The 20,878-nt window shown below is 43.0% G+C and overlaps 1 protein-coding gene across 5 annotated transcripts; it reads right to left on the bottom strand.

The window, feature by feature from the left end:
• Positions 1 to 8,284: 8,284 nt before the first annotated feature.
• On the bottom strand, positions 8,285 to 19,553 carry MTX3 (metaxin 3). 5 transcript variants are annotated; one of them, XM_065047404.1, is made up of 9 exons: positions 19,289 to 19,447; positions 18,716 to 18,785; positions 17,046 to 17,122; positions 15,435 to 15,527; positions 14,216 to 14,398; positions 13,989 to 14,065; positions 12,134 to 12,291; positions 11,637 to 11,725; positions 8,285 to 10,202 (listed from the first exon to the last, which is right to left on the bottom strand). In XM_065047404.1, exons 1-9 carry the CDS (start codon positions 19,367 to 19,369, stop codon positions 10,092 to 10,094), a joined length of 939 nt encoding a protein of 312 aa, XP_064903476.1. In that variant the 5' UTR covers positions 19,370 to 19,447; the 3' UTR covers positions 8,285 to 10,091. The 5 variants fall into 5 exon arrangements, with proteins under 5 accessions (XP_064903476.1, XP_064903477.1, XP_064903480.1 ...); XM_065047405.1 differs by having other exon boundaries at positions 8,285 to 10,228; XM_065047408.1 differs by lacking the exon at positions 18,716 to 18,785 and having other exon boundaries at positions 19,289 to 19,553.
• Between the last annotated feature and the right edge of the window lie 1,325 nt (positions 19,554 to 20,878).

Here is a 20,878-nt window from a genome sequence, read left to right on the forward strand (position 1 = left end):
AAGGCTTGCCAAGAACTGAGACGAGTTGTTGTGACAAGGCATCGTCAGGTTTGGCACTTCCACAGCAACTGAAGTTCTGCTCTTCTTTCCAAAGCCTTAAATACTTTAAAATACCATCAAAAAAAAGAAAAAAAAAAAAAAAAAAAAAAGAAAAGACACACGCAGCCCTGCCTCATATGCTTGACTCCCAGTAAGACAGTTGCAACTATGTTCAGTTTTTGATGAAGGGAGAGGTTTGGAAAGGAAGGAAAATGAAATTCACTCATGCTCTAAGACAACTAAAGTTATTCAAAGAAATCCAAAGGGTGAGTATTAAATCATTATAAAGTAACAAGATAAATGCTTTCATCAAGAAATAACCCTTTTGTTTCTCTGTCTGAATAGTTTTGTAAAGCCCTAGCTGATTCTTACAATTAAATGTTCTGTGATTAAAAAAATCACTATCATTTCAACATACAAAGAACATCTGGTTTAGAGTATCTACCTGATTACTCTTTTGAGGAATCAACAAAAATTTCAGCTCTCCTTTCCAGTACTCTGAGTCCCTTTGTCTTGTACCAAAGCATTTGAAAAATACATTTTTAGCATGAGGCACTACAGCACACCTTGGAAAAGTCAGGCTATGGGATTACAGACTTGTCTGACTCCAAGTGATGAATGTCCTACCAGCTTCTCACACAGGATCCTTCCTTTGTATTTGTACACATGCTGCTCCAAGTCTTTCTTTGGCGCCAGCCTCCCAGTATGGTAGCCTTCTTCAGAGCTTGTTTTATAACTTCTGTGAGCCATAAAACAGCTTCTTTGCCCTCACGGTTGATCGACAGATAGATTGATCCCGTCAGCAGCTGGGTCCTCCAAGGGCAGCTTGGGGGTCAGTCTCCAGAGGTGATGCGGCTGCACATCAGGCTGGGAAAACCTCTGGAAAACCTTGTTGCATCGCCCACCCTGCAGGTCTGTGGCTCGGACAGACACGACTAAGCCCTTAAGGCTCTTCTTTGTCTTGCTTCAGTGTGTAAGTGCGTTAGTGGGGAGATACTAAAACACAATTAGATACAATGTGGGTAAGTCTAAGCACACATAGTTTTGTAGGGAGAATACTATAAGCTGCAGGTCCAAGAAATAATATTGTCCCTTTCACAAAACTTTCCTCAAGGGTTGTGCCTGGCGAATGATGTCAGAACTCAGGTCATTTTGTTCTGAGAGTAAACAAGAGAAGTGCATACATTTCTTTTTAAAAATATGTAGTTCTCCATTCCCCATCCATATGGTAAAGGAGAGCCCAGGAAAATATCCTATTCTCCTTCTGAAAAGCAATGCTCCAAAAAGCACTGTGCAGAAACTTGCTGCGATGTAGCTGAAGTTACCAGTAACTTCCTGCAGAATTCAGCTACTGAGTAATTGGGAACGGTCCTGAAAAAGGGTGAAGAGCAGAGGAGCAAAAGCAGTGCAATTGCTGATGCCAGGTCAAGCTATCTTGTCTATTCAGCATTGATGTTTGACCTGTGACAGTACCAGAGGCTTCTGCAAAAGTGCAACAGGAAAAAATCAATTCTGTGAAAACAGGAGAGGGGAGAAAGTGGGAGCAAGTCAATGTATCTGTCATCAGACGTAGTCAGAAGAAAGAAGTAGACAAATTAAATGCATCTATATCAATTTAAAATTACTCTATATCAATTCTTTCCAGGGTGTGTCACCTTCATACGCTAAATTACCTACATTTTTGTAGCAACTATCTCAAACCAAGCCCCAGGGAGACACCTCATAAACCTACAACTGAAGGATGTGTTACTATATCTGAAAACACACAAGAAAGTTATTAAAACCTCAGACCACACTGAATGGACTGAAAGAAAATGCAAAGGATATCATTATTGTTAAGAACTAGCAGCTAAATGCTTAATGAAAATCAGATGGCTTGCATCCTGTGGGTAACTTCCGGGATGATAGCCTATTTTATTTCATTCAAATGGTCTTTGAAAGAAATGTGGTCTGGTTTTGTTCTGTTCCATCCCCCTTGTGGCAATACACAATTTCAATAACGCTTCAACAGAGAAGCAGATGCAGCAAAACAAGGCAGGCTCTATAAGGTTGTCCAAAACCCTTCATATAGCCTGATAATTCAGAGAGCAAATGTCATTCTGAAATTCACTGTTTCTTTCTCCCAGCGTACATCTTGTGATATAGGAAATAAGACCCTTCCGTCTGTGCCAGTGGACAGTTTTCTTACCCAAATGGTGAACAAAGGACCTCTAAAACCTGATTTTTCTTTTATGTCAGACATTTCCAACAGGCATGCAAGAATTCTGAGTGCCAGAACAGCAAGTCAGAAACTCAAGAGTGGAAAACACAGTCTTACGCAAATGCAGGCAGGACTTTTCTACAAACGCATGCCCCTACTGTGAAGGAGGTAAGGAAATCTTTTACTCTGCCAGATAAAACAGCAAAGTCACTTCCAGGAATGTGGGACACTCAGAAAACCAGCAAAGAAGCACTGGCAATAGTCGGTGCAGAGGACTGACACCATCCTGACAAAAGGGTAAACGCAGTGGGCAAATTCTTTTAAAAAACTCTACACCCACCATTAAACAAAAGGCCATAAAATTGCCGTGGATTCCCCTTCAACTGTTTTCTTTTATGAATAACACAGGTTAGTAAAAGAGATTTCTGCACCCACTTTTCTGTCACTGATGTCCCCGCTTCTCTCATTTAAGATGTGCATCAGGCTTCATTCAGAGTCAGCAGCTTTCATAGCTATGGGTGAATTTCTGATGCACAAAGGCATCCATATTTGTCTCCTGTCCTACTGCCAACTGGTCATTAAATCCCAGGGCAGAAGCTGTAAAAATAGTGACAGGGGCATCCTAACATGTGTTAGAACTTCCCAAACCAAATCCAATAAGCAATTACATGGACAGCTGGCAACTTAAGTTTCAGTCTTCCTCAGGCTGGTGAGACCACAGGAGAGTAAACTGGCATAAATGGCAGTGTCAAGACACGCCAAGGTAAGTCAGGGGACTTCTACACCAAACTGACCTAAGTGTTCCTATATAGGACCTAAAGCTGCCCTCAGAAAGCTGAGATGGTAATGTTAGAAGAAATGTGGGTAATGCCCTGCTCTTCCCACTGTCTTTCTCTAGGCAACTGCAATCCCAGCTGACCTTGTTCTCCCTGGACTCTCTGGTGGCATTCGATGTCTACCAGACAGGGCTGCAAACAACACAGAGCCATTGGAGATTGCTCTCAAGATCTGCCTTTGCTGGAGGTGGTATTTAGCAGGTTCTGTGCCTACCACAAAATATTCCTCGCTGAAAAGAAAACCAAAAAAAGCAACAAAAAAAAGAGAAGCAGCATCCTGCCTGCTTCAGTCTTTCTGAGCATGTCACTCTGTTGCTACATTCTCTACACTGCGTGCCGCTGGTTGCCAACACCATTTTAACACTTAGTCGTCTCTCTGTGAAGACAGCTACCTGGGCCACCTAAAGTAAGGAGACCAGGTAAACAAAATAATCCTTGTGAGCCCCTATGGAAGCAGAAATAACAGATGGGAAACTGCTTTATTACCCCATGGAAGTCAGTGGGGTTTCTGAGTTTTTCATATCCTGCACCGAGGAAACAAGACCTGACAAGGATTTTGTGAAAAATAAGGTATCTCTGCCCACTGCAGAAAAGCTACTAATCCTCTGGCTCAGCCACTTGCCTAGAGCTGTGGTGCAGCCAAAAGTAGTTCTCACTGCCCTTAATTCAGAGCAGAGAGCTGAAATCCCTCTTGCACATAATAGAGTATCAGCTATTCCAGGAGAATTTGTGCCTGTTCTGTAACCACCAGTTCCCTTCCCCTCTCCTGAAATTCCTATCTGGGTAAGAGCAGTCTTTCCTGTCCAGCACAGTACATTTTTATAGAATGTACATCTTAGAAAAATTTGCATTTTTGAACAGCAACAGTTTCAGCCGACAGTGTGTTACTGGCTGTGGATGTGCTGCGGCCCCTTCTTTTCCCCGTGGCTGCTGCTGAGCAGTTCCACACACTACTGGAGGAATTTGTAGAGGTGCCTCTCACTGTGGTCACAACTAAGAGCAAAACTTGCTCAGAAATCCTGGCCTGAACATATGCAACCTGGTTTAACCAAATATCGGTCTTGCCTTTTAAATGTGGAAACTAAAGCTTTCTCCTTTTCTTCTTTCACATCTCCCTGCCCCCTTTTTTTGTGCTTTTAATAATTCTCAGAACACAAAGACACGCCATAGCTGGACCTCACATGAAAATCTAATGACTTTCTCTTCAGCATCAGACTCATTAATGCTACGGCATTAAAGTGCAAGTTAAATATAAGCTGAAATAACTGACTGCAGGAATGGAAAAAGGTTAGAGCAGAAGAGTTAAGATTCAAAATAAAAACAACTAAAATGCATACAGAAAAGAAAATCAGCTACATTTGTTTGAAATAATTACCTAAATAAGCAATAATTGCAAGTGTCAAACCCCCATTAAGAACATGGGTAGGCAATAACAGCTATAATATGTGGAACTCAACAGAGAGTGATGCATGAAGAGTAAGAGGGCAGACACGGGGACACTGTTCACAGCACAGCAAGGACAACAGCTTATTCCTCGAAAAGCAAAGGGCAGCTTTCAACATGGCCAGTATTACCACTTGCACAATTGCTGTTGTGCCAACAGTAAATCAACTGGCAGCAACTAATAAATGATCATTCACCACAGTGAATAACATAATACCAGCGAAGCTGGACTCCCTCCTCCATCACTTGAAGGCTGCTTTGGATAAATCCTAGCTTTGCAGACACACACACTTCCTTGTGTGTGCTCTCCCTCTCTCACCTCTACACTCTCGGAAACACAAACCGTGAGGTGTTTGTGTGAATTGGCAGGCTGCCTAGACACCCTTGTCAAAATGGCTTGGCAAATTTGAGCTGAGCACCGGATGCTTACACAGGCACTGCTTCTACTTAATGAGTCCACTTGATACCCAAGGCATGCAATTTCTCTGCACTCTTGGTTTAACTGAAGGACCAGGAACATTCTGTATTTTGATAACAGTAAATCACCAACAAACTCCACATGCAACACTTTGACATAATAAAAATTTGGAACGTTGACATTCATGATGAAAAAAAAACAACTGTGTTTTTAATGAAGCAATGAGCAAAAGGGAGCTGCACAGCGCTAAGGAACAGCCACAAGCCATCGGCTGATTGACCGCAAGATCTTACTTGCTATGGAAATAAAGTTGTCCCATCATTGATTCCTGGTGTCAGCTTAGCTTTTAATGAAACTCACTAAACCTTGCTTGCTCCATCTTGCACTGAGGCAGACTGGCCTAGCAAATTACAAGTAATTTCTGTCTTCATTTTTCAGAACCTGCAGCAAGTCATTGGATCCCCCCACCTTTTGCCCACAAGAGCACCACGTTGTAGCTAGTGAAGCAGGGCCTTTCACAGTCCCAAGTGCTGTAACACTGATAAATCTCTCAGCAACAGGTCCATGAGGGTGAAAGCAGATGGCCCTGATGCTTTCCCTTGCTAACCAGTTCTTCTCCTTCCAACCTGATCTGATTTCACTTGTTCCTGGCAGCTTTGCTCCAGGCAGAAACAGCAAAGCAGTGTGGTACAGGAAACACCAGACCTCCTTCTTTCCTTTAACACATCCCTGAGGTCATGCAGAAACCCACCTGCCCTCACCTCCCAGCGGCTACTTCTGACACAGAGCTCTGCTCCAAAACCAGCTGCCCCTGGCCTGCCCCACTGCTGGGCAGGTCTAGTGCAAGGAGAAGGCCAGTGTAGTGGAGCTTGGCTTCTGCACTGCTGCCCAGACCAGGACACAAGGTACCACCAGAACATTAACTGAAGAGTGTCCAGAGGAGGTCACAAAGTTGCTAGGGGTTTTGGAGGGAAAGCTGTATGAGGAGCCGCTAAAGTCACTTGGTTTGTTCAGCCTGGAGGAGACTGAGGGGAGACACCTCACCACAGCTACAGCTTCCTCACAAGGGGAGGAGGAGGGGCAGGCGCTGATCTCTCTGGTGACCAATGACAGAACCTGACAGAATGGCAGGAAGATGTGCCAGGGGAGGTTTAGGTTGGACATTAGGAAAAGGTTCTTCACCCAGAGAGTGCTGGAGCACTGAACAGGCTCCCCAGGGAGGTGTCGCGGCCCCAAGCCTGACAGTGTTCGAGAAGAGACTGGACAACGCCCTCAAACAACATGGTGTGAACTGTAGGGTTGTCATATGCAGGGACAGGAGTTGGACTTGATGCTTGTGGGCTTCTTCCACCTCAGGACATTCTATGATTCTGTGATTAAGCCCCACATCATCATCATATCTGCATGGTTGGGTCTCACATAGGTGCAGAATGGCAGAGCTGCCAAGAGGCCTGTGTGCCGGATACCATGTGGGCATATGCCTGGCAAGTGGTTGGGCCAGGAGAACGGTTTCTCACCCAGAAATCGCCCTGTGCTCAGCCACTTGTTACCTTCCCAAACGGGGACCAGCACTCACAAGCTCCACAGGCAAAGCTGCCCATGGGTGCTCCCTCACCAGCTTCAGGGCCAAAACACTCAATGGGCTGAAGCTGCTTAAAGCTGCTGCTCAGCGGGCACATACCTGGCAGCTCCCTACAACATGGCCCAGAGCATTGTGGCAACTAAAATGCCTGGGCCAGGTGGGTGGATGAGAGTCTCTTTTCCGGTGGCACAGTTAGGGCTGAATGAGGACAGTGGCTGGACGCTGAGTCAAAAGCTCTGGGCTGTGCACTTTGGTATTTGACTATCTCAACCCTCTGTGCAGCTCTTTAATACCAGCTGCTCTGCAGAACAGCCTGGTCCTGCATTGGTGCTCCAGCAAACGCATAAAAACCCATCACCCCACTGGCAGGGGTTAGCACTAAGCTGCATTATGAAGCTTTTTGCTGAAACAGACTAACCACTAACAACAGACTGAAAAGATTCGTGAAACTGGATGTTGGTACTGAGAAACAGTACAATTTTTTATGCAGTGCCTTGCATATGCAAGTGTCTTTACGCAACCTGGTCTTTAAGTACATTAGCGACTGGACAACCAGCACAGACCAGCCAGATTGGAGCTACAGTGTGGTTTGTCAGGCTAACATAAAAAGCTGGTCTGCCTTTCTGTGTGTGGCGAAAAAAAACAAAAACAAACAAAAAAACATTATGGATGATGAATGGTTCCTACCACAATGCCAAGAATAATACCAACTAAGAGAAGAAACATAGTCAAGTGAGTCGGGAAACCATTTTAACCAGGAATCAAATACAACCAGGTGTTTTTCTTAATGGAGTGCTAAACTATATTAGCAAAAGCAATGTGACTTCACCAATGTGTAACTACATCTAAAAGCCTAACGTAACAACATTTCCAGAGAGGGGAAAAGACATTTTTAAAGCTATCTTGAAAATGTTAAATAGACCATATTTCTAGCAATTCATTCATAACAGTTCTCAACTTATTTCTTCTGAATATACACCTTCCTACAACCAGCTGACAGAAGAACACAGAATAGCCCCAAAGGTATCTACAGATGCACTTTCACAAGATTGCTGGGGAGCAGGGATGCTAAATGTGCAACTTGCGAGTGGTTCACCGGCCCACACCCGGCAGCCTCCTCCACAAAGGAGAGCGTGGCAGGCTGGATGAGTCACTCCCGGGGAACAGTCTGTTCCCAGCCACCCCCCTCCAGGGGTGGGCAGAGAGGAGGGGGCCCACCTGCTGCCCCCGTAGCAGCAAGACAAGGGAAACCCAGGGACATATACTGAAATTGCACCTTGTAGGCACACACACACAAAAAAAACCATTATTTTGAGACTGCAGAGCGGCAGCACGTACCACAGCCAGCTGCTCTGCACGGGAAGCAGGTTGCACACAACGGCTTCACGGCCCCACTACTGCCTTCCAGTCCATTAACTTACTCAGTCATTGGTTTGTCAAAATTTTGCTGTCATGCAGCCCAAGGCTCATGTTCAGTACTATTAGAAAAATGTGTGCTTCCCCATTTCCCCTTCCCTAAAGTATTTGTGTCAAAAGAAAGGATTGGTACTGAAGAGATAGAATGAAAATTTAAAATCTGACCTCATCAATATGCCATATTGTTTCAATTTCTTGTTCTAGCAGACAGCAGGTTTGTTGTGGGATGTTTGTATTGGGTGTCTTTCATTGTTGTTGGTTTTTAATGGACAAGATTAAGCTTTTCACAAGGAAAAAGACAAATATTTTTAAAAAATGAGATAATACCCATAAAAAAATGCTACCAAAACTCCACTAAAAATCCAAAATTTTAATCTTGGAACAACTTTTTTTTACAAAGGTATTTTAAAGATTTGAGTGTACATATTCACAAAAGCAACAACTAAGGCATATTCCCCATAGCCACGTTTATAAATTAAAGACTTTGAAAAGCCATGTGACTTGATCTCATTTAAACCTTGCCAAGATACAGGCGATAAAAATTTTAAATGTTTGACTTACTTTTGCATGTAGCGGACTGTAGGTTTATACAATTATCATGAGTATGAGCTAGATTAATTTCAAATCACTGCAACAGATACTCTAGTAAGAGCATAAAGCTTAAACATTATTTTAAAGTGCTCATTAGAAACGAAACATTTCAATTACAATTAAGAAATGTTAAAGATATTACATTCCTTACATACCAAGTCTGCAAGTACAGTATGTACACAATCTACAGTCTTGTCTTTATAAACAAGAAATAATTTATCTGTATATCTCAAACGTGACTAGTAGCTGAAGATAAGCTGAAAGACTACTCTGATTTGGCCAGGAAAACAAACAAACAAAAAACACGAATAGTTATCCCCATATATACAGCTACTGGAATTCTGCATCCCAAGTGCTGCCTTTTTGGCCAGTCTCCTTGACTAAGCCTCCTTACACCTACTCATGAACATCTGTTGATATGTTGCAAGCAAAGAATTAACAGCCTCTCCCTTGTAACAAATTTCTTGGGTCTCTAGAACGGGTGAGGCTGCTGCTAAGACAAAACACAATACGTTCTTCAATTAAACAGAAGAAATATGCGCTGCAATGTTTTATAGTTTTCAGAGATAAAAGAACTCTGAACTAGACAGTCAAACCATAAAAATTCAGACTTTTTTATTTTAGTTTTTGGACGAACTGTAGTGCTTGTAAGAAAATAAGACAAAACTTACTCGAAGGTATACGTGACAGATTTAAAAGCCTACATCAGCTTTCTTATAAAACCCTAACCAGTTTCTTTCAATGCCGAACTGCAGCATGTTTGCTAGTCAAGTCTCTTGTCCTGACAGGAGCCAACCAAACCTCTCCATCCCACTACCAGTGCTCTGTGATTTTGACTTAACAGTTTTGCAGAGTGTGGTATTACCCTGTGCATAGGCTAAGCCTGTTTCACACATGCTAAATACCAGGTACCTGTGAAATGTTAGTAGTGTACATCATTGCACTCCACATAGTGCACATACTTTTTAACAATCCCTCTCAAAGTACATCATGACAATTTTTCAAACATACAACCACCCTTAAAACACAAGACCCAAGAGTGTTCATGACAGTACAATAAATAAAAAAAATATTTAACTTCCTCTCATTGCTCTTCATTTATGAGCTACCACAAAGGGTAACATTTGATTTTTTTACCAGCCTTTTCACTGATTTTGCAACTGGACTTCATAATTTTCAGACAGATGCCAGAGTATACCCACTCACATATAGTAACATGATTACAGTAAAATCAAAAGCCACAAAATAAAATAACAGCGAACATTCTGTCAGTGGAATTTTAACTTTTGGTCAACATTTCTGCTAGGCTAAGGACAAAATTATGAAGTATTAAATCACTTTAACATCTGCAGGAATAAGCCTCTTGTTTGCTTTAGCCTCAGCTTAGTGTGTGGCCAGCCTGAAATATGCAATTTCTTAAAAGAACAGGTAGACAGGAGATTGTATTTCTTCCTTACTTGCACCCCTTAGTGGATTCTTCCCTTGCAAAACAACATTCATGTGAAAAAATGTGCTGTGGCACTCAGAAGAGTTGAAGGCAAACACGTGTATGGGCAACAAAAGCTGTCAAGGTGACAGACGATTCAAGGAACTGCTTGCTTCTCCACCTGCAGCAAGCTTGAGCGTTGTTAGCTTTCGAGGGGGATGCTGGGGACTCTTACGAAGGTTGTCGTCCATCTGCAGAGAAATAATGAGAGCCGGATCTGGCAAACAGTAGAATATAGATCATATGATTAGTCTTATTTGTCAGGGCTGCCGTCACTAATATTGGTTTGGGGTATTTTTTCACCCTGTTATTTCAGGCCCAGGCAAAACTGATGTCTTGGTTTGTTTCCACTCTCAAATATATGCTTGTGTTAGAGTTATTATTCATTCTATCTGCATGTGGTGCATCAAACCCAGCACATACAGACGGGGTTCTGCTCAAATCATTCTGTCAAGATTACTAAAGAAAGAAGCATTGCTACCTTCTTCTAAGAGGTCAAAGTTTTACTATAGTATAATAGCCAAAAGCTGCTACAAAGCATATCAAAACTCAAACTGCTAACATCAATGGATGCTTCTGCATGTTCAGCACCTTCAAGAACAAACCTTTTTGAAATCAGAAATGTTCTAGAAGTGCTGGGTAAAGTTATATTAGCTACAGATTTCAAAAGGTATTTAATAAAAATAACTAGTTAAGAGACCTTTTCAAAACCAAGTTAATATTAATCTCTGAATATAAAGATTTTACATTTTCATAGGAAATCCATCTAATGTCCTCTGTGTAATGCGGTATCAAAAAAAGTCTGTTTAATACAGAATAAACAGAATCACAGAAGACAGCACAGGGGAGATCCCAGAGGTTATCCAGTCCATCCCACTTCCACAAGGCAGGATGAGCTTTACCTAAATCGTGCCTGACAAATATCTACGTAACTGATTCATTAAAAATTCCATAGCCACACTTTAATACCACAAAGAGGAGATACAATCAATATCTAATGCTACAGAAGCCGATCATAGTTAATGGTCTATTTCACATACTGATCTTTTTCAAGAAAAAATGCCTTCTGTCCTTCTAGTTAAAGTATTCTGTCTGCATCAGAAGACTAATTCTTCACCAGTATTTTTCACGTAAGTTGTATAGCTTTTGATAGGTGCTAAGTGACAGCCTTAGGAACAATGAATATAAAGAAATAAAAGCTGGAAGTAGAACAAGCAGAAGAAAGAGTGACTGTGGGTTAGTGACTGCAGCACTCAGCTGGAAGCAAGGATGGCTGGCGATAGGTCTTAACTTGCAGGACCATTGCCGAGTTTTGATCAATACATTCAGCCCCTCCTTTGCTGGAAAGTACACTTGAGGAAAGACACTCTTCTTTTGTTGGTATGCACAATTGCAAGACAATGTTCTTTTGACTGTAATAAAAATACTTTTTAAGTACAAGGCTTCATTAATTATTCCTTTCAAATGACATAATATTCTTCCTGCCTCTCTACACAAAGTAACTCAGTAGAAAAGAAGCAATTAAAATAAAATGTCCATTACACAGTTGCAGTTGCCATGCAAGAATATCTGCAAAAAGGTAACCACAATGAAGCAGGAAAACTAGAGACTGAAGCAAAGGTAACCTTTTCAATCAAGTTGGATTCCTTATTTACAAGCTGTGTGAGTTTCCGCAGATTAGCATCTGCTGTATCCTGTCCAGCCGGAGAATGGCCTGGAGAGTGAAGGCAGAAAGAGGAAGAGTGAAAAGATATTTACAAAAGCTTTTAAGTCCTTAAAAAGATAAACCCAGATTGGAGAGAAAGTTCACGTAGTATTTTTATCATAAGAATTTAAGTGGTTAAGCCATTCCATGTGAGAAAAACAGAAGTGCTAAGCACGAGTCATAACGTAGATACAGGTGCATTTTGCCAATGCTTGACAGAGACTGAGTATTAACCCTTACTTTTAATTTTCAGTCCTTTCTGCACAACTTTAGAAGTCTTCCTTTCCCATTTCCCCACAAAAGCTCTAGCAAAAACTACATAAAATCTAATTCTGCCTTTGTTCCCAGGTGGAACCCTGGAGTCCTAAACCAAACAAGACCATACAGGATAAATGGGGGAAAGGAAACACAGCTTACCTGAGACAGTTAACCTGAAGTAGCAAGTTAAAATATCATCACAGAATCGACACAGATTGGGAAGTTGTTTCAAATGCTCTTGTAACTGTACTCTGGGGAAGCACACTTTATAAATCGGTGCAAGGAAACCAAACACAAAGGCATCCAAAGTCGTAGGCCTGAAAAGAGTGACAAAACAAAAAACCAAAGTGACTGAGGTAAGACATTAAGACCTCTGCAACGTAACTATTTTCTGTGTATGTCAAACACAACATAATCAGCTCTTCTGGCATTCCACCTCTCCATATCAATCTGATAAATGCTTTGTACAGACTATCTACTGATTTCAGCACCTCTGAACCAGGACCATGCTGGCAGGCTGAAACAGTAACTTCAGCACTAAAATCCAGTCATGCTGCCATATACATGGATAAAAAACCCACTCTGAAACATACTTCTGGCACCACAAAAGCCAAGCTGTATGCAAGGGGGACAGGATCCTCTCTAATGAAGTGGTCTGACTTCATGGCTGAAGAAGCAGAAGATCATCCTTTTTAGGACCTGGTGGCACTACGTTGGAGGCAATATCCGCCTCCTGCTCTGTGCACATACCACAGGAAAAGGAGCATTCCTGGCCCTACACTCCCCTCTCATGAAGGCAGCGGTAACACCTAAGGGTTAGAGTATTTTTTCTGCATACAAGCACAGCAAGTGATACTCAGTCACTTGCATTGTCTAGTGCTACACTAACTCATCAAGCACCCCACATTTTCTTAGCAGCTGTGGGCAGCATCTGCCTCTCTGTGAAAAAGTGCAGGATAAGGGAGACACCACGTTGTCTAAGTTAAAAATGGCATTTGTACCTTTCACTCATTCAGATTTATCTCAAAAGCAGAGGGTGAGACACAAAACGACTGTATAACACTTTTAACATTCTAGCAGGTTAAAGAAAAAAAAAGTTTAAGTGTTCACAGAGTCACACAGTATCACAGTATGTTTGGGATTGGAAGGGACCTCAGAAGATCATCTAGTCCAATCCCCCTGCTGGAGCAGGAACGCCTAGGTGAGGTCGCACAGGAACATGTCCAGGTGTGTTTTGAATGTCTCCAGAGAAGGAGACTCCACAACCTCCCTGGGCAGCCTGTTCCAGTGTCTGTCACCCTCACTGAGAAGAATTTTTTTCTCAAATTTAAGTGCAATCTCTTGTGTTCCAGCTTGATCCCATTACCCCTTGTCCTATCATTATTTGCCACCGAGAAGAGCCTGGCTCCACCCTCGTGACACTCACCCTTTATATATTTATAAACATTAATAAGGTCCCCCCTTAGTCTCCTCCAAACTAAAGAGACCCAGCTCCCTCAGCCTTTCTTCATAAAGGAGATGCTCCACTCCCTTAATCATCTTTGGTGCCCTACGCTGGACCCTCTCCAGCAGTTCCCTGTCCTTCTTGAACTGAGGGGCCCAGAACTGGACACAATATTCCAGATGTGGTCTCACCAGGGCAGAGTAGAGGGGAAGGAGGACCTCTCTCGGTCTACTAACCACCCCCCTTCTAATACACCCCAGGATGCCATTGGCCTTCCTGGCCACAAGGGCACAGTGCTGGCTCATGGTCATCCTGCTGTCCACCAGGACCCCCAGGTCCCTTTCCCCTACACTGCTCTCTAATATGTAATTTCCCAACCTATACTGGATCCTGGGGTTGTTCCTGCCCAGATGCAGGACTCTACACTTTCCCTTGTTAAATTTCATCAGGTTATTCCCCGCCCAACTCTCCAGCCTGTCCAGGTCCCGCTGGATGGCAGCACAGAGTCATGTGGAACCTGTTTTATTAGTCATTAATAACACATACACACAAAAAAAAAATCACACTCACATATCTCCAAAGAAAAACTGAGATGTTCCCAGTCTCTTCGACAGGAGATTTAGGCACTCCTTGGCATCCCTGTATATCTGACAAGACACAAAACTGTTTAAGAGACCTAGGTGTAGCAAGGCTTGAACACACAGCACTGTTCATAATTTGACAGAGTGCTGCTAGACTGTCTCAGTTCTTGTCTCTGACAGCACCAACTTACAAATCCTTTACTACACAACACGTACCTGTGCTTCTACTTCAGCGAGACTGTAGAGCGGAGGCCCGCCCCTGGTCAGCAGGATCCTGTTCAGCGCTTCCCTGGACATCTTTCCAGGCAGATACAAACTCTGTGGGAAGGCAATCCTTGAGGCAAACCATGGCTTTGTCACACTGGAGTAATTTTCAGCCTCAACCCAGAAAGTGTGCAGCTGTATCAACACAATGACAAACACGACTGGAATCTGAGTAAGAATAGTACACATCTCTTAAAAGCTTGATGTGTAAGATGTCTGTTAGAGAAGCAGAAGTGCCAAGAATTATTGTAATTTAAGGCAATTAGGCTCCATAAAGGATTATACTAATCCTTTTGAGTGTAGGAGTATATAATTAAGGAAACAGCTAAATAGAAACAACAAAGATACTACATACATCTATATACACACGCATAAAATGGCATGCACACTCATGTTTATGTATGTGTATATATACATACACACACTTTACATAGAAAATACATTAAAAAAAGCTGCAGACATACAGGATTGGGTTTGAACTTTTCATATTTTAAAAATTTTTATACAAATCTTAAAATAAAGTACATTTTTAAATTACTTTTTAAATTACATTTCTAAATGACCTTGTGGGTCAGCTGAAGAATATAATATAACTTGGTCAGAATATTTTTTCCTTTACAAACTGAAGCCAAAGTTATTCAAGAGATCCAGTGTCTGGGTATTTTTATAGCTCTAATGTAGACTAATACGGTGAGGCCGTGTGGCCCATCTGTTATTTAGAAATGAAAAATGAAACTACTGATGGATATTTTAATTCCTCAAAAGTTCTAACCGAACAGTTCAAAAGGCCTCCACAGTTGTGCACCCCACATTAGACACACCACATCTTACTCAACGCTTTTTCAAAAGAATCAAATGAAACAAAAAACGGCCACAATAAGTTGTTTTCAGGATACCGTTTCCCAAAAAAGCATCAAAAAGAAAAAGCATTTGTAGGTGGCTTTTTAAAATTTCTTTCATAAATGTATTATTATTACTTCAGATCCCAGACATACACATTTCCTTCCTTTTCAGAAGTTGCTAGGCAGTATTTCCAAAACTGGACTAACAAAGCAAATACGTTCCAGCCAGGACTATCACTGAGAGACTTTAATGTCTCTCACGTGGGGCACCTCTTGTAGCATTCACTTCCAGAATTTCTGGTTGTTATAAAGTATTTCTCAATACCTACCAGAGCAGGAAGCAGTTTCTCTTCAAGTAGTGCAATATATGCCAGTGTATCAGCTCCTTGTTTTGCAGACAATTCATAATCAGCATTATACTTCTACCAATAAAAAAAAATACATACTACGAATAGTGTTACACAGAACTTTCCAAAAAGATAATCAATGCAACCCAAAGTTGCCTCAAACTTAACAGCTATCAAGTGAGTAAAAACAACAACATTTTTTGGGATGGAGCACGTGCTCACTAGAATTTCTTCACACTTCAAGTCAGCTATGTCACACATCCTTGCTTCTGCCGTTTCCACTTTCCCATTCTTAGATTTTTTGGGTCCTCCCATTCATAAAATAACTCTTGTCTCTTTCTCACTGCTTTCCAAGCAACTTTCCAGTGATACAGAGGAAATTTTTCAGTACTTAGGCACGCAGCAAACCTCTAGTAAGTCTCCATCTTTATTTTTGAAGAAGCATCTAGCACTTAAGCTGATGTAATCATAAAAAAAGACAAGCATTCCCATCTTTTGCTGTTAATTACCATGCTAGAAGTTTAGAAATGGGATACTAACAATATGAAGGACCAAATGCACAGGTAAATTAACGTTGTCACAGCTGACTGAGATTTTAATTCTGATACTGAATCCCTTTAAGGTACATTAAAAAGGTTGATAAGTTTTTTGGAGGGCAATTCACTTTGTTAATTTAGAAACAAAGGGTCATGTTTGTCAGATATATATCTGAAAAGCAAGCATATTATTTTTATGCTTTAACTCAAATAGTTTTTTCTTTTTTTTTTCCCAGCATTAAGGAATCTGGTATTCAAATGGCTATGAAACTCCTTAATTTAAAACAACTGTTTAAGATCCCATCTCAAATGCACAGTTTTCAGATTCTGTTTTCCTCCCTCGAAAGATTTAAAGTTTCACTAACGTGGCATTCATCAGATAATCTTCTTGACTAGGCAGAGACTGAATTTCTAATGTAAAAGCAGAACAGTGAGCTGGAAGACAATCAAAAGATGACGCCACGCTTTATTAGACATCTTTATACTTTGTGAAAAGAAGAAATTGGGTAGCTTTTTTCTTTGTGAATAAAACATCAATAGATTTGCAAAAGGCATGCAAGAGTTGACTACACAATAACATATTGTGCATCAAGAAACACTTGCAGACATTTTAATGCTACAAGCTATAGAAAATCTATATAGATTAAAAACAACACTGTATGTATTATCCTTCAAAAAAAGAGTACTAGGAGACAATTATCCATTTAAGCAGTTAAAACCACACTTCTCACACTGTTACATCCTAGGCCTGCAAAGCCATAATGATGTTAAAACTGTCATAATTAAGAGTAGGAAGCTCAGTGAGAAACTGATCAATTAAGGCCAGTTTCTTGTCCTTTTCAATCAACAGTTTTCTTGTGCCTATTTTTAAATCTTTCACATAAGCAACAATCAAACTTTCAAACAGAAAACTGTTATCCACTATTTTGCAATTCTTATGCATGTATGAAAAAACAGGAAAGCATTGGGTCTAAACTGAGTTCCAGATTCTCCGAAGCCTATATCAACATATAGAGGGGACAAGGCAGAGAAAACAAATCTTTTGAAAGAGACCTACCTGCTTTCTTAAAAAGTTTAGTATTTTTGCTGGCTGCGAAATAACAATGTCTTCTGATATCAGGACTGGTACATCTCCTTGAAGGCATAAATAATACAGTCAATTTATATGGATGAGTTCTAACATAACTAGAAAGCAATCAGTCACTACATCTGCTTTCCTTTTCTCCATAGCATGCACATAAACTAAAGTTTACATAGCAAGGGAGTTCAACCAAGGTCACTGTCCTGGTTTTGTTAAAAACAAATTTCTCTGTTAGTGAATTTGCCTGTCAAATTTATTTAGTATACTGTGGCCTTCGCTAATAACAATACATAAAAAAGGCACGACATCAAATCAGACTGAATCCAATCTCTTCTGCTAGATATCTGATACTTTGAGAACAAGGCTGCTTGTCTGGATTTCAGATGTTCATCTTAAGACAACAATTCCAACCCAGTCCAACTGCCCTCTCAACTTATGCAGCTCTGGGCCTCTTCTTCCCCCTACTGCAATTTCTTCCTGCTCTTCTCCTACGAATCCATTTTAACCACCTGTTTTCTCTAGCCTTGCTACAACCACTGCTCGAGCTACCACTGCATAACCATGAATTCCTACAGAACCAAGTAGTTGCCTCCTGCCAGAAGCAAACTGGTCAGCCTTCACCCATCACATTGCAGGATCAAAGGCTATAAAGTGTAACGTCTCTGTAACAGGGGCTATCTTACAGCATATTCACAACATAACTGCCACAACAATCCCAACATGACTGTGCTGCAAAACACTCTTAAAGTATCAATTATCAGTAACAGTATTTGGATCTGGGTTTTTTTATTGGATTTTACATATTTGGGCTATGAAGAAATCCACTGAACTTCTGGCAAGTACACACAGCTAGTTCTTGGTATTTTCTGCTAACAGAAAGCAATATACTGAAGAGCAAGAGTCAAAGGCATGACGTTTGCATGGATACAGTAATGCCTAAACTGATGATGTAGTAAGTGTAAATTACACAGTACTCTTACCCTGCAGTGACTGGAACACACCAAGACAACAACTTCAAGGCTGAGCAAACAGCCAAGCAATGTGTAGAAGTATCCAACACAAAGTCCTCTCTGACACCTTATCTTCAACTTCTGTGGCAACTAGGTTGTTAAGTCACGTTTTCTGAGTCAACCTCTCTACCTCAGCATAGCACTAAATATCCCACCTGGGGCAAGTCATATTCTTTGAGGCACACATTCCACTTCCAGCTGTACCAGCCCATTAAATTATATACAATTAAAGAACACTGTTTCCATACACAAGTCCAGTTATTATCATTATAAATATACAAAGTGCCAAAAGCTTAAAAATATGCTGTCACTGTACCATCAATTTAGACTGCCTAGCAGAAACAGGCGTGTTCTTGGCACAGCTCTTTTCTTGACTGGCCACCACTTCACCCATACACATGTTAATTAAGTGTCCTTTGAGGCACTTTATGTCTTTCATAATTTTACTGCCACAAATTCATCACACTTGCTCCTGTAAAATCATTTACCAATGCATTGTGAAAGCAGGTAGCCTTCACTGGGGTGGTTTACACTCCTGAACACAAAACCAAAGAAAACTCTGGAACAACGCAGAAATGGGAACCTGTATTTATAATGTGGCTGCGATTGAAAGAATAAAAACTGCAGAGATTGTACCTTTCGGAGCCCTCCAAGAGTTATTTATAGTATTCACTGTCAGGGGAGCACCAGAAAATTTGGCATAAGCCTGAAACAAAGATTCCAGGGAGAAAAATCGAGTCAGTGTGAGTAAGAAAAGTGACAGATGTTTTCTGGACAGCTTCGGGCGCTGAGGCCCGGCTAGACGCGACCGCTCCGCTGGGTCTGCAGTGCCACAGCGTTCCCGGGAGTGCCGCGGCGGCCGGGGCCGGGCAGCCCTCGGAAGGGGCCGCAGCTCTGCCCGCGGCTCCGGGGGGAACACGCACGGTCCGCGGGGGAAGGGCCGGGGCCGCCCCGCCGGGCCCCACTGCCAGCCCAGCTGCCTCCCACCTCCGGCTGAGCACGGCGGCACCGGCGGGGCCCCTGCCCGGCACAGGCCCGGCCTCGCAGCTACAAGGGCGGGCGCGCCCCTCGGCGGTGGCGCCGCCTCTCCCGGCGGGAAGAGCCGCTGGGTCAGCCGTGCCGGCGGCAGACAAGCCCACGGGCGCCGTCCCTCCCTTCCTCCCCTCCCTTCCCTTCCTCCCGGGGCGGGTGGCGGCCGACGGCCGTTACCATGACGGTGAGAGACTCCGGGTGCAGGGACGGCAGTCCCCAATCGCCTCCCCAGCAGCTCAGCTCCATGGGAGCCGCCATCTTGTCCGCCCTTCGCGCCGGCCGGAGCAGCGCGCCGCTGCTGCCCTCGCATGGCGGCGCCCGAGCGCCCCCGGCCGCGCCTCGGGGCGGGCGCGCCTGAGGGGCCGCCGTCCTCCCTCGGGCCGCGGGGCCTGCGGGCGGCGGGGCGGGAGGGCGTCGTGGCCCCCATCAGTGCTGCGGGGACCGCTGGGGGCGTCGCTGAGGGGAGGGGGCGTCGGCGACATGCAGCCGTTGCCCCCTGAGGAGACGCCGCCCGCCCTGGAACACCGTCATTTCACAGAGTCGCAGAATGTTAGGGATTGGAAGGGACGTCCAAAGATCATCTAGTTCCCTCGCCGGAGCAGGAACACCCAGATGAAGTTACACAAGAATGTGTGCAGGCGGGTTTTGAACGTTTCCAGAGGAGGACACTCCACAACCCCCTGGGCAGCCTGGTCCAGTGTCTGTCACCCTCGTTGTGAAGAAGTTTCTTCTCATATTTAAGTGGAACCTCCTGTGTTCCAGTTTGTATCCATTGCCACTTGTGCTATCATTGGTTGTCACCGAGAAGAGCCTGGCTCCATCCTTGTGACACTCACCCTTTACATATTTATAAACATTATTAAGGTCACCCCTCAGTCTCCTCCAGGCAATAGAGACCCAGCTCCCTCAGCCTTTCCTCATAAGGGAGATGCTCCACTCCCTTCATAATCTTCGTTGCCCTGCGCTGGACTCTCTCCAGCAGTTCCCTGTCCTGGAACTGAGGGGCCCAGAACTGGACACAATATTCCAGATGTGGTCTCACCAGTGCAGAGTAGAGGGGAAGGAGAACCGCTCTGGACCTACTGACCACCCCCGTTCTAATACCGCCCAGGATGCCATTGGCCTTCCTGGCCACAAGGGCACAGTTTCATTCATGGAACGCTGTGGGTCGTGCTCCTGCAGGGCCGCACGCCAGCTCTATGGCGCCATTGTTGTGACTTTCCACAGGAGCACAAAATTTGGCTTTCGATCAAACGTTGAGAGCAGTCGTCAGCAACTTGGCTTTAAAAATAAGGAACTCTTGACCATATGGTACCAGTTTTGAGCAGGTTATAATGAAAACTCATTCAAATGTGGGTCTTTTTACTGTGGACCTTTAATTAAGGGCATCGAAGTGTCAGCTGTTACATTTCAGTGTTCCTGCAGACATGCCACAGCACACCTAAATGTACTAAAGTGAAGTGGAATGTTTCCATCCTTCCCTGCAGACATGCCACAGCACACCTAAATGTTACTAAAGTGAAGTGGAATGTTTCCATCCTTCCCACACAAGAAAAAATATCACATGCTGATTTAAAAAAAAAAAAAAATCACCCTGCACTGACCAGCCGTATTTAGGCCTTCCACGCACAGAGATGGTGCAGGTGGTTTCAGATCCGTGCGAAATTCGTGGTGGAAAGTGTCATGACAAAAATCTATGACACAGATCTGACATCATTCCGCTCCATTTCACAAGGAACATGGGAGAAAAGAAGAAACATGTACCAA

This window comes from Columba livia, chromosome Z, assembly GCF_036013475.1.
Source record: "Columba livia isolate bColLiv1 breed racing homer chromosome Z, bColLiv1.pat.W.v2, whole genome shotgun sequence".
NCBI lineage: Eukaryota > Metazoa > Chordata > Aves > Columbiformes > Columbidae > Columba > Columba livia.

Bases quoted from the DNA above. Each gene is read 5' to 3' on its own strand.
- MTX3 (XM_065047408.1), bottom strand. From the start codon at position 19,538: ATGGGGGCCACGACGCCCTCCCGCCCCGCCGCCCGCAGGCCCCGCGGC. The intron at 17,123-19,288 runs GTAACGGCCGTC...TATGCCTTCAAG, and splicing joins CGGAGTCTCTCACCGTCATG to GAGATGTACCAGTCCTGATA. The intron at 15,528-17,045 runs GTAGGTCTCTTT...TTTTATTGGTAG, and splicing joins TAAACTTTTTAAGAAAGCAG to AAGTATAATGCTGATTATGA.